Source organism: Arachis hypogaea, chromosome 2, assembly GCF_003086295.3.
Source record: "Arachis hypogaea cultivar Tifrunner chromosome 2, arahy.Tifrunner.gnm2.J5K5, whole genome shotgun sequence".
In the NCBI taxonomy this organism is placed as follows: Eukaryota; Viridiplantae; Streptophyta; class Magnoliopsida; order Fabales; family Fabaceae; genus Arachis; species Arachis hypogaea.
In genome coordinates this window covers 87,364,166-87,377,136 of record NC_092037.1, presented here as the reverse complement: position 1 = coordinate 87,377,136, position 12,971 = coordinate 87,364,166, and the positions used below count along the sequence as shown (strand labels likewise).

Sequence of the window (12,971 nt, the reverse complement as noted above, 5' to 3'; positions counted from 1 at the left end):
TCTTAAAAAAGATATTTTTTCGAGTTATCTTTATTTTAAAGATCTTATGAAAAAGTAAAAGTAATCTTATGTTTAGGTATTTTATGCAAAAAGATCTTTTTATCTATCAATTATGTTTGAGTATAATAATATAAAAGTACTTTTTTGTTTATTTATTACATGAAAAACAACATTTTTTTAATTTTTTTAGTGCTTTTACTTTTACTATTAGAAATTTTTTAAACATGCTAAAAAATAAAAAAATCTTTTTTCATTGAAATTTTTTTTTTATAAAAATAATGGCATTCAAATAAGCACTAAGAATAACGGTGCCAATGGTGATTTAAGTTAATTGCAAATTCTTATTTTTTAAATTTTAAAATTTACAATTAAAAATAATTAATTATTAATCAAATTTATTATTTTAATTATAAGAAGAATGTTAGAAAGTCACTAAATTTTGTGATTTATAACTATTATTAGTGTTTTTAATAGTATAAAATTTTATCCAATAGCAGAAAATTATTTACTTTTCTCTAACTGACTAAGTGTTGGCCAAATTTTAATAAAAATATTTACTCTTGCACCTTTTCCTTTTTTTTTTATTTCGTTATTCACGTGATTTAGTATTATTTGTCATCTTTTATTTTTCTTTAGAATTATCATGTAATATTGATTTTCATCTGGTTTGTTTATATGTTACCCGCCTTTCTTTTTCTGCAAGAAGCCAAGAATGCGGCATGGCTTCACAAGAAGAACAGAAAATTCCCATCAAAGTATTTATCGACAAACAACACAACAAGGTCGTTGCGGTTGAATCCACCAAGGATTTCGTCGACACCCTCTTCAGCTTCCTCTCCCTTCCACTCGCCACCATCATTCGCCTCCTCACCAACCACCACCAACAACAACCACCACCGCCACCACTCCTTGGATGTATCACGAACCTCTACCAAAGTGTTGAGAATCTCACCCAAAACGATGTCTGGAACAGTGTATGCAAGCACATGTTACTGTTCCCAAGAAACCCCTGCGACTCACTGTGCTGGAAACTCTTCTTCAACATCGACGACACTGAACCCTCACCGAGATTTCTCGTCTGCGAGTACTGCACCAGCAAGTTCACAACTTTCCGGAACCTGATTTGTGCTTGTGGGAATCCCGTTAATGGACAGCCTCACGATTTGGATTGGGAACTAAGAATGAAGAGTAATAGTAATAATAATGGTCATGTCAATGTGGATGATTCTAAGTGTGGGGTTTTTGTGAAGGAGAATGGGTCTTTGTTTCTTGTGTTTGATGATTTGGCAGTTGTGCCGAGTTCTTTGGTGACTTCAGTGCAGATGCTGCATCAACTTGGCTATTCCGATTTGACTCAGCTTGAACAAGTTACTCGTACTATTGGCAAGGACGAGGTGATCATTTTTATCTTTTTCTAATTGCATCATCAAGTTCTGCTTTAGTTTATCTTCGAATTGGCCACACAGATTTTGCTTTCTTATGTAGCTAGTTCAGTAATTTCGAATTCCAATAATCTAGTCTAGTGTCCAACCTTGGTTGAATTTGGATTAAGTGAATAATATGTATAGATAAACAAAAATGCTATCTCCTCTAGACTTTTATGGCCAAGAAGTTTTGCACGCGAGTGCGCCCCCAACACCGTCCGTGCAAAACTTCACATGGTATGGGAAGTTGACTGGAAGAGTTGTTCAAAACTTCAAATAGCATTTTTGTTATGAAAAACAGAAAAAGATTATTCATAGACTTATTCCCTTAGGTTTGTGGCCAAAATGTGGCATCTGGCTATTGTTTTGTAGTTTCTTAAATCCTACTAAATCCATTGATTTGGATTTGGTAGTTAAGTAGTAGCCTTTGATTAGTGTTTAACTTATGCAGTTAGATTGTTAGAGTTAGTTTGAATTAGCTATACTCGGTGGCTAATCTTCATTCACGTATACTAGCTGCGTTTTAGTTCATGCAAATAGCTTGAAATTAACTAAACATTGAACAACCTATCTATATGTGCTATCTCTTATATCTGCTTTTTTTATGAACTTTTGTGTTACATGTATTACCCCATCTGTTAACTTTCAATGAACAGTTTAAGCTATTAGACAGATTTGTTTTTGGCATTGTAATTGTTCAAAGCCTCCATAAACATGTGGTAGAAAGTTCATTCCTGGTCTCTAACATTGCCTATGGAACAAAGCTGTTGCTAATCATTGATATTCTTCAAACTCAAGGGGCTGGTGCATGAATCTTGTGTGTCTAAATGTAAATTCCTTGGTGTGTTATTTAATATTCTTAATTTGGCTAGTTTGTAAGTCGTAATATTCAGTTAGTTAATTTGCACATCTTGATTGTACAGTATAGTATAGCTCTTATTGTTTGGTTTAGTTTAATACCTGATGTTTCATTTATGAAATTTCATCTTTCTAGTGAAAACGGGTTATGTTTGTGAATTATGTTTGTTATTTTGACTAAGAACCTGCTTCTTTTCATTTTTCTTTATAGATTTTGAACTTGCTCAAGTATACCCTAACCTCATATGAGCCTTTGACTAATATGGTTTTGGCAAGCGACTCCAAGAAGAAAGACAAACCATTAAACCCATTTGCATCGGCAATTAGAGTTATGAGGCCTGCAACCAGTGAGAGTAAAATGGATATAAAGATACTACAGAGTAAGTCTCAAAACAAGATAATGTTTGCAGAAGCTAAGGAAGATTTTGTCGACTTCATGTTTAGCTTACTCACCATACCGTTGGGGTCCATTGTGAAGCAATTGGGTGGTAACACTTCAGTTGGTTGTGTTGATAACTTGTACAAGAGTGTGGAGACCTTAGATTCTTCATGGTGTACAGATTCGCGTTCTGTGTTGCTCAATCCTGGTGTAGCGCCGCAATATAGTTGTCCGAATCAGCTGCTCAACATTCCTGAGGAGGAACTTCCTACATATTATTATGGAAAAGGGACATATGAGCCTGAGCCAAATCCTTACTATAGTAATAGAAAAAGAGAAGTTACCTGGACCGGGGGAGTGATTTCCAAATCAAATTCTGACATCGCTGGTGTAAAACTTCTGACTGCTCTAGACCCAAGATCCCCAAAGAGATTGAAAGAAAGTGCTGTGGGGTTTGTGAGAAGACCAGCATTATATGCCGTAGGAGATGACTTAAGAGTGAGGCCACTTTCTGGTGACTCTTGCATTTCTTATTTGAAAGAGTTGAATGTTCCCATTGATGATCTTGAAATAAAGGTGATAAGCATTGGTGAGGCAGAGGTATGGCAGCTAGTTACCTTCTATCACTAGATTTAGAAATTTTACTTAAAAAAATTGGACATATTAAGGATTTTGTATGGAATGACTAATCTATTGCCTTTTCTGCACAATGAGAGACGAATACGTCACTTTTAAATCTTGAGGGACTACTTTGTCTATGCTAAAATCTTTTTAGCACTTCTAACTCTCATCCCTCTCCTTTTAATGTGATGCCTTTTCTTCATTATTTTAAACTTCAGGCTTTAAGCCTCCTTGGAGCTTCCTTGACATCGAAGCAAGCACTGACTACTGGATTGCAAGACTTTCTGGATGTGCCGAGACAAGAATCGAATTTGGCATCAAAATATATGCGCACTAGTCGTCTTGATGATCTTTTAAAAGAGGAACCTAATCCAGAACCCTGAATATCCGACGCCTGCAATTGGAGCATACATTACCACCATAGTCCTACTATTTTGCTTTGATCAAGAACTAAGAACTTTAGACCTTATTGTAAATTCGGAGTACAGATACTTCATGCTTTGCTACCTAACACACTAATACTAGGTTAAGATTCTTCTTTCCAGTGGTATGGACTTACCTAAGTTCTGGAATACTTTATGTACACACTAACTTTTGGATGTTCAAAAAATGATGGTATTCAAGAGAGTATATTTTATGTTCATGATATACAATGATTATATCCTATCAAACTAGAACAAAGTAGGTGTATACGACTTAAACCCCAAATGGTCTCTGAAATTTACGAAATGCACTGATTTGGTCCCTAATTTTCTATTGCACTACTTATATCCCAGAGATTGAATAAAATGCACCTAGATGGTCCCTTGTCTATTTTCCGATCAAATTACTTGCCGTCGGGAGTGACCAGGCAAATGATTGCCACGTTGGACAACCTGAAATGTTGTCGTATTAATTTTGGCACTAAACTCATAATAAAACGACACCATTTCAACTATAAGGGAGTTAAAACATTGAAACCCCCATAGCAAAGATGTCACTTTGTCTTCTTCGAACGTAAACCACGTTGCTCAAAATCCTGGCATCTGCAAGTCATCACGAGGGTTGTTGTGGGGAAGCCATTTGGAGTTCGTCGGAACCTGGTCATCATTGGCTCAAAATCGTTGAAGGAAGGAGCAAGGTTTCTTCGCGAAACCTCTTGACACAGAGGTAGGTATGCAGCAGATAATTTTTTTTTCCCATTTTTTACCGTGTTGAGGTATGCATCATTGTGGATTTTACTTATGGATTTTGTGTAGGTTAATGAAAAATCATTGAAACTAGATTATTAGCTAGGGTTTTTGTGTCTGCTCCGACTTGGTGTCTTGTCGTTGATCGAATAGAACTCCCGTCACCTTCAAGAGCTACTACTGCGATTAGGGTTAAAAAGAGGATAAGGGACCAAACTGGGTTACACAGTTTTAATTGTTACCTCATATAACCATTAGATAATCTAGGGTGCCAAGTCAGTGCCAGGTCACTCTTGACGACAAGCAATTTGACATGAAAATAGGCAAGGAACCACCTAGATGTATTTTATTCAATCTTGAGGATATAAGTAGTGTAATTGGAAAGTTAGAGACCAAATTGGTATATTTTGTGAGGAACCACTTTAGATTTTAACTTTTTTTATGATTAATGATAACATTATTTCTAGGCAAAAAAGCTTAATTGGCATGGTTTTTTAAGTTAGAGGAAACCACATGGATTCTATTATTGATGAGGACTAGAATATCATCATCATATTGTAATGAATCATTGATTTGGTGGAAAAGGATCCTATCATTTTATACGTTGTTGCAGACAAGTTTAATAAATTATGAAGAAGTTGTATCATGTGATAATATGGACAAACCATGACCAACTCCTATATCCTTGCATTCTCTGAGGTGTGATTTCTTGTAAGAGTTGGTTCGTTAATACCAACCTTATATTTTCAACACTAAAAGAAAAGCAAAAGAGCAGGAACCACATTCACCTCTTCTTTTCTTTTTCTTTCATTCTACTCTTAGAATTTTAAAATCACTTCATATGAAATGAATTTATGCCTTCGAAGTTATTATAAACTTTTCATACAATTTTGTAGGTCCAAAACTTACATCATGTAAGAAAAAAACTTGATACAACAAATTAATTATTGATAAACATGGGCCATAAGAGGCAATACAGAAATATTGTATACGTTTATAAAGCAATTTTGAGAGACATGGAGGGATTCAAAGAGTGAGTTAGTTTGTTTTGTTTGTGCAGTGAAGATCTGAACTTGATAATAATATGATTAAGGTACGAGATGCAAGCTAAGCTTCATTTGATGGCTAGTAAAGTGAAGAGGATCTCTAATCCTCAACAAGTCACATGAATATGTAAACTGCTGACTACTAATTATGAGTATTAGTAGAATATATTTAAGATATTATATATTAATATTATATCTTGGTATATTTCAGATTGATTTTATATTTATTTAGTTTGACATTAGATTAATTATTGGTAAATTCTACTTAATTCTCTCTATTTTAAAAGGTAAGTTATCCCTGATACATGTCAGAATATTATTAATTAAAATAAATTAGTTTATCATGGTTAAATTTAACTTTTTATTTAATTTAAATTTTGTAACTTAACTAATTAACTATGGTATAATTTCTTTTGCAATTTATAAAAATCATTAAAAAAATCTTATTTTGTAATTTATTTTTTCTCAAACCACATATTTGGAAAAAACAAATATAAAAAAATTTCAAGAGACATCTAAAATTTTCAAACACACTATCTTGATAATTTTCTCTTACTTCCTTTATATTTTTCAAAAAACTTCTTCATATATAGTATATATATTTGGTAGTTACTAAAAAAATTCTCCATTATAATAAAATTTATTTTTAATTAGAGTCATGGATGTTGAATAAATTTACTAAATAAATAAATTGATATATATATATATATATATATATATATATAAGCACGTAAATTTATAAAAAAATTTAAAATAATAACGCATTTTATAAAATAAACTATTTTAGTTTCATCCAAATGAATTTGAATTTCAAATTATGTGTAAATTGCTTAGTTCTTTATCTCTTATTTTTTTCTTTTGTTGTCAATAACTCCAAAATTCCGAATTTAATCATATTTTTTAAATTGTTTTCGTCTCTGTACAAAGAAGCTTTTGTACGAAGAATGATTTCTTTTTTTTTTGGAAAATACAAAGGAAATAAGATAGAATTATCAAGTAATAGATAGTGTAAATGAAACTTTTTTGTGTCTTGAATTTTTTTTATTTATTCATTTTATTTTTTGAGATTTTTTTGGTTGAAGATAATTAATAAATATGTGATTTGAGAAAAAAATATAAAATATTTTTTTAATAATTTTTATAAATTGTAAAAAAAAATTATACTATAATTTATTAGTTAAATTATCAAAATTTAAATTAAATAAATAGTAAAATTAGTTATAATGATAAATCAACATATTTCAATTAATAATACTATGACATGTAACAAAGATAACTTACTCTATAAAATAGAAAAAAATTAGTAAAATTCACCTTAATTTTATCATTATAATTAAATTTTACCCTTAACCTGTAAATAAATAATCTTCATTGTACATTAACACACAAATATCACGTTTCTTCTTAACCTAATATCACAAATTCTAATATTATTTATAATACTATATATTAATAAGTATCTTATTAACAAGCATTTTGGACAGGTGATAAGGTTATTTAGAGTAGAAATTTTTTATGTTCTTCTATATATTGATTATTTTCTTTTAAATATGTCTTTAGTCTTTACTTTGTGTTGCTATTTTCATTTAAAGAAATAAGAATATAGTGATTCTATACTAATATGTACTAATATTGTAAACTTGTTAAAATTCGTCAAGCTAACACGGTTTAAATATTCTTCAAATAACAGCTATAATTAATATATGAGAGTGTTATTGCGCACCCATAACAAAAATCACTTTTAGTAATAAATTTTTATAGCAATAATATAATAATTATTATATACTTTATTTAACTTGTATTTTAATGATAATTATATATTTATTATTATTATATAATGGCAATTATATATTTTTTGTAATTATTAAAAAAAATTTACCGTCAATTATATGATTATCACTAAAATTTTTTAGCGATAAAGTATAAAACGATTAATATCTAATTACTAGTAAATATATTAGCGAGTATTTTTATTACCAATAAAAATAGATTAAAATAAATTATCATTAAAAATGTTTTTTTCTAGTAATAAGAATGTATTTTTTTTACAACAATATTAAATGTGTATCAAAATCAATATCACTAAAATTAACTATTAATATAAAATACATATTAAAATATAAAATACATATTAAAAATAAATAAATAAATATATATATATATATATATATATATATATATATATATATATATCGTAGCTGATTTTAAAATACGTATTACATTTTTGTTTTTTTCCAATGTTTATGAGTTATTCTGTTCCTAACGTTATTAAAAAAATAAATAGAGGGAAAATCTTATCATGAATGAACATAATCAATAAATAACTTAGGAGGATAAATTTAAATATTTATTAATATATTAAATTTTATTGGATTTTTTAATTTTAATAAATATAAATTAATTTTAAAAAAGTACATACTATGAGTCTTATAATTATAGTATTATAGTTGCTATAGAACTTTAACAACACTTTTTTACATTTTTAATTTAAAAAATAAAAAAATATTATCAAAATATAACAAAATTTAGCTTTATACATATTGATTGAATAATTAGAACTGATTAATGTTCAAGTGGTATTTGAAGATTCAAAGAGTATTTGTTTGAATGAAAAAAGATTGGACGTTTGTCTGTCCGGCAGAATGGCGAGGCTGAATTCAAGGAGCGTGGTGTCACGGCCTTGGACACACTCCAACGCTATCGTGCCGGCACTCGGACTTACTCAACCTCTTGAGCTAAGACCAAGTCAGCCTAACCCTCAATACTTAGCAAGAAAGCTAAGAACACAAGAGAACACAAGAGAAAGGAAGCTTTGGTGGAAAGAACACTTTATTACTCAAGTGTTGGTTACAAATGATTCACACACCCAAACTCTAACTCTTACCCCTATTTATAGCCATCCACCTCCTCAATGGATGGTTAGGATTAAATCTAATCAACGGTCCAGATTAATCATCTAGAACCTTCTTTACAAATATCTATCTTACCACAACTCTCTAAATACTTCTAGATTGTTCCATACAACTCTTCATACTTTTATATCAATCCACACTCTTCTAGAATATTCCATGATCTTCTAAAGTCTTCTAGAACCTTCTAGAGTATTCCGGAACCTTCTAGGACATTCTAGAACGTTCCAGAACTATCTAGAGTATTCTCAAACACTCCAGAAAACTATACAAACACTGTTAAATCTAACCTTCTAAAAATTTACCGTGACATTCTCCCCCACCTAATGCGCAGACGTCCTCGTCGCGTTCTGTTCATGATAGCGCTCTAGGTGTTCTTGGAATTGCCACAGATCTTCACGAGCTTCCCAACTAGCTTCAGTTATCGGGAGCCCTTTCCACTTGATCAAATATTGAATACTTGGTGGTACCCCTCTTCGTCTCACAACGCGATTAGCTAAGATCTCTTCGATTTCTTTATCGAAGGATCTAATCACCACAGGTGGAGCACGACTCGAGTCACCTCTACTCGGTTCATCTTGGTCTTCATGATATGGTTTAAGCATACTCCATGGAAGACCGGGTGGATCTTCATAGAGGGAGGGAGTTGTACTTTGTAAGCAACCTCCCCAACACGTCCAATGATCTCAAATGGCCCTTCGTATTTGCGAATTAAGCCCTTATGAACCTTGTGAAAGGCTTTGAATTGTTGTGGAAGAAGTTTAATCATTACCTTGTCTCCCACTTGATAGCTTGCATGCCTCCTCTTCTTATCAGCCCATTTCTTCATCCTCTTTGCAGCTTTGTCAAGGTAAGAACGAGTGACATCTGTTTGTTCTTCCCAAGACTTAATCATATGATAAGCTCCAGGGTTCTTCCCTGTAGACTCACTCATTTGCAAATTATATGAGAACTGAGCAATGTCGAGGAGTTTTGTCCAATCTTTCTGATTAGCGCTTACAAAATGCCTCAAGTAACACTCGAGTAAGGCATTCACTCTCTCAGTCTGCCCATCGGTTTGAGGATGGAAGCTTGTTGAAAAATGAAGCTCCGACCCAAGGAGTTTGAACAGCTCTGTCCATAGTCGTCCTGTGAAGCGTGGATCTCGATCACTAATGATGCTCTTAGGCAATCCCCAATATTTCACCATATTCTTGAAGAATAGTCGTGCTGCTTCCCCTGCAGTGCAGTCAGTAGGGGCAAGTATAAAGGTAGCATACTTCGAAAATCGATCAACTACCACAAGAATAGATCCAAACCCCTCGGACTTTGGTAAGGCAGAGATGAAATCTAGAGATACACTTTCCCACGATCTCTCTGATGGAGGTAGAGGTTCCAACAACCCACTTGGTGTCTTATTTTCAATCTTGTCTTGTTGGCACACAAGACAAGTCTTCACATAGCTCTCTACTTCTATCTCTCATTTGAGGCCAATAATAAGAAGATTCAATGAGAGCTAAGGTCCTTCGCTGACCTTGGTGACCAGCCCACTTGGTGTCGTGGCATTCTCTTACCAACTTTCTTCTCAGATTTTCCCATTTAGGAACGTATAATCTTCTCCCTTTTGTGTAGAGGAGGTCATTTTCTAACCAAAATCTTTTAGTCTTACCTTCTCTAGCCAACTCCACCAACTTCTTGGCTAATGGATCGTGATGCAACCCTTCCTTAATAGTATGCACAATATTTCCTTCAACCATAGAAATGGCCCCCATCCTGTATGGTTTTGAGATAGGCGGTTTTGCTCCTAACTCCAATTCAATGTTGTCATCCATCTTTCTTCTAGGTGGTAACTGCTTTGGCAACTCGAGAGGTATCACATCCTTATTTTCTTTAAGGACTTCCTTGATTTTATAGGGAACATCTTCTCCTTTGGCTGTTGACTCCTCTTGTAGTAAAGCCAAAGACATCATCTCCTCCTTCTTGAAACCTTTCTTGAGTTGCATGGTCGAGAGCATCGGGATTCCTCCCACCTTTGAGATTGTAGGGACCATGCATGGAGACCCTTTCTCCATGATGCATACTATATTGTAGTATGGCATAGGTATTATATTTGCCTTCCTTTGCAAATCGAGTCCGATGACTATTTTAAAATCGTCCATGGGTGCTACTGAGAAATCCACAAGGCCCTTCCAAGAACCAAGAGTCATCTCAACCCCTTTTGCTACTCCCTTAAAGGGTTCACCCTTGGTATTCACGGGTTTGAACCAGCCATTCTTTTCGGTGATCTTCAACCCAAGCCTCTTTGCTTCATCAGGCGTGATGAAGTTGTGTGTAGCACCAGTGTCGATCATAGCCATGACAGGTTTTTCATTGATAAAGGCTTTGACATACATCAAGCCTTTCTTTTCTGCAGTGTTTGCCTCTTTGGTCTTCACAGCATTTATGTGTTGGATAGATCCAACACACTCAGTTACTTGAGTTTGGGCCTCTCGTTCCTCGGCGATAGATGCCAGAGTCCCTAGCTTGGGACAGTCCTTCATTTGGTGTGGTCCCTTGCACACGAAGCATCCTCCTTTGGGCACGAAAGCCTTCTTCTTTTCCTCGTACTCTTTCTTTGAAGAGTATTTTCCTTCCTTCTTGATTGAGAAACTCTTCCCCTTGTCTCCCCCACCTTTAGCAAAACTAGGCTTGGAGGAAGACTTAGGTTTAGAGTCTCCCCTATGATACTCAGTGAGTGATTCGGCCACCACGATGGCCTCATCGACATCCTTAACATTCCTTCTTTGTAGTTCTTTCTTTGCCCAAGGTTGGAGTCCATCAATGAAGAAGAACAATGCATCCTCTGATGCTAAGTTGGGGATTTGAAGCGTGAGAGTAGTAAACTCCTTTACGTAGTCGCTAATCGTACTCTTGTGCTTCAACTCCCTCAACTTCTTCCTTGCTTCATAAACCACATTCTCAGGGAAGAATTGTCTTTTCAATTCCCTTTTGAAATCTTCCCATGTGGCTATGTTGCAAGTACCCTTTTCCATATCTACGCACTTTCTCCTCCACCACAAAGTAGCATTATCAGAAAGGTAGAGAGCTGCAGTGCGTACCTTTATTACTTCTTCGACCACCCCTTGGCCTTCGAAGTAACTCTCCATTTGCCATAGGAAGTTCTCCACCTCGCGAGCGTCCCTTACGCCCTTGAACTCCTTTGGCTTGGGGAGATCAATCTTTGTCGTCTCCCTTATAATGGTTGGTCGAGATTTCACCTCCTCGAACCAAACTCGAACTTCCTCAAATAGCTTTAAGGAATTCTCAAGCTTCTCTTCAATTTGGAGCATGCTTTCTTTGAAAGCATCTAGTTCTCCTAACATGCGAGCCTCGAGGGTCTCCTTATCATGTTCTATCCTTTGGAAACGTTCATCCATAGAGGATAGAACATTCTCCAACACAGAAACTCTCTCTTCTAAGAAGTTAGAGTCCTTACCTCTAGGCTCACTTGAAGAACGGATCTTCTTGCCTCCCCATTGAGAAGGAATAGCATTCCTTCCCCTTTGAGACTCAACATGCTCCATGGTTACACTAGAAGCCATACCCACAAACCACTTGTGCTCCCTCTCGAACCTTGCTCGGATACCAAATTGTCACGGCCTTGGACACACTCCAACGCTACCGTGCCGGCACTCGGACTTACTCAACCTCTTGAGCTAAGACCAAGTCAGCCTAACCCTCAATACTTAGCAAGAAAGCTAAGAACACAAGAGAACACAAGAGAAAGGAAGCTTTGGTGGAAAGAACACTTTATTACTCAAGTGTTGGTTACAAATGATTCACACACCCAAACTCTAACTCTTACCCCTATTTATAGCCATCCACCTCCTCAATGGATGGTTAGGATTAAATCTAATCAACGGTCCAGATTAATCATCTAGAACCTTCTTTACAAATATCTATCTTACCACAACTCTCTAAATACTTCTAGATTGTTCCATACAACTCTTCATACTTTTATATCAATCCACACTCTTCTAGAATATTCCATGATCTTCTAAAGTCTTCTAGAACCTTCTAGAGTATTCCGGAACCTTCTAGGACATTCTAGAACGTTCCAAAACTATCTAGAGTATTCTCAAACACTCCAGAAAACTATACAAACACTGTTAAATCTAACCTTCTAAAAATTTACCGTGACAGTGGAGTGGTACCTGCAAAGATACTTCAACAGACAAGTCAAAGAGCTAAAGAAATAGCGAATAAATGTATAAAGTTGAATGATCATACATGGAGGAGTGATGAAACTCCCTTTTATAAGCTTTGCCGGGTTATTTTATTTTTGTGGGAGGGAGTCCCATTTTATATAATTTTAAAAGATGGTTAGGAGGTAAAGATAGTCCTAAGCCATTAGAATGGCGAAAATATTTTTGGGTTGATTGTATTGAGCCCGTTAAGAATCTAGACACTAGGTCAGAAACAATTATCCCCAAAACGTGAGAGTAAGCTTGCTTAGTCTTCATTCTGATTGTAACACCCTACCACACAGAACTTTACGCATAAGTCATAAATCAGAGGTACTGAGGCGGCGTTACGACGTATAAAAG

At 34.5% G+C, this 12,971-nt stretch overlaps 1 protein-coding gene across 1 annotated transcript; it reads left to right on the top strand.

Moving 5' to 3' along the window:
- Positions 1-649: 649 nt before the first annotated feature.
- LOC112749276 (uncharacterized) lies at positions 650-3,925 on the top strand. The gene is made up of 3 exons (XM_025797539.3): positions 650-1,394; positions 2,494-3,261; positions 3,501-3,925. The coding sequence occupies exons 1-3, from the start codon at positions 720-722 to the stop codon at positions 3,663-3,665; spliced, it is 1,608 nt and encodes a 535-aa protein (XP_025653324.1). The 5' UTR covers positions 650-719; the 3' UTR covers positions 3,666-3,925.
- Positions 3,926-12,971: the final 9,046 nt, after the last annotated feature.

Bases quoted from the DNA above. Each gene is read 5' to 3' on its own strand.
- LOC112749276 (XM_025797539.3), top strand. From the start codon at position 720: ATGGCTTCACAAGAAGAACAGAAAATTCCCATCAAAGTATTTATCGAC. The intron at 1,395-2,493 runs GTGATCATTTTT...TTTTCTTTATAG, and splicing joins GTACTATTGGCAAGGACGAG to ATTTTGAACTTGCTCAAGTA. The intron at 3,262-3,500 runs GTATGGCAGCTA...TTTAAACTTCAG, and splicing joins TAAGCATTGGTGAGGCAGAG to GCTTTAAGCCTCCTTGGAGC.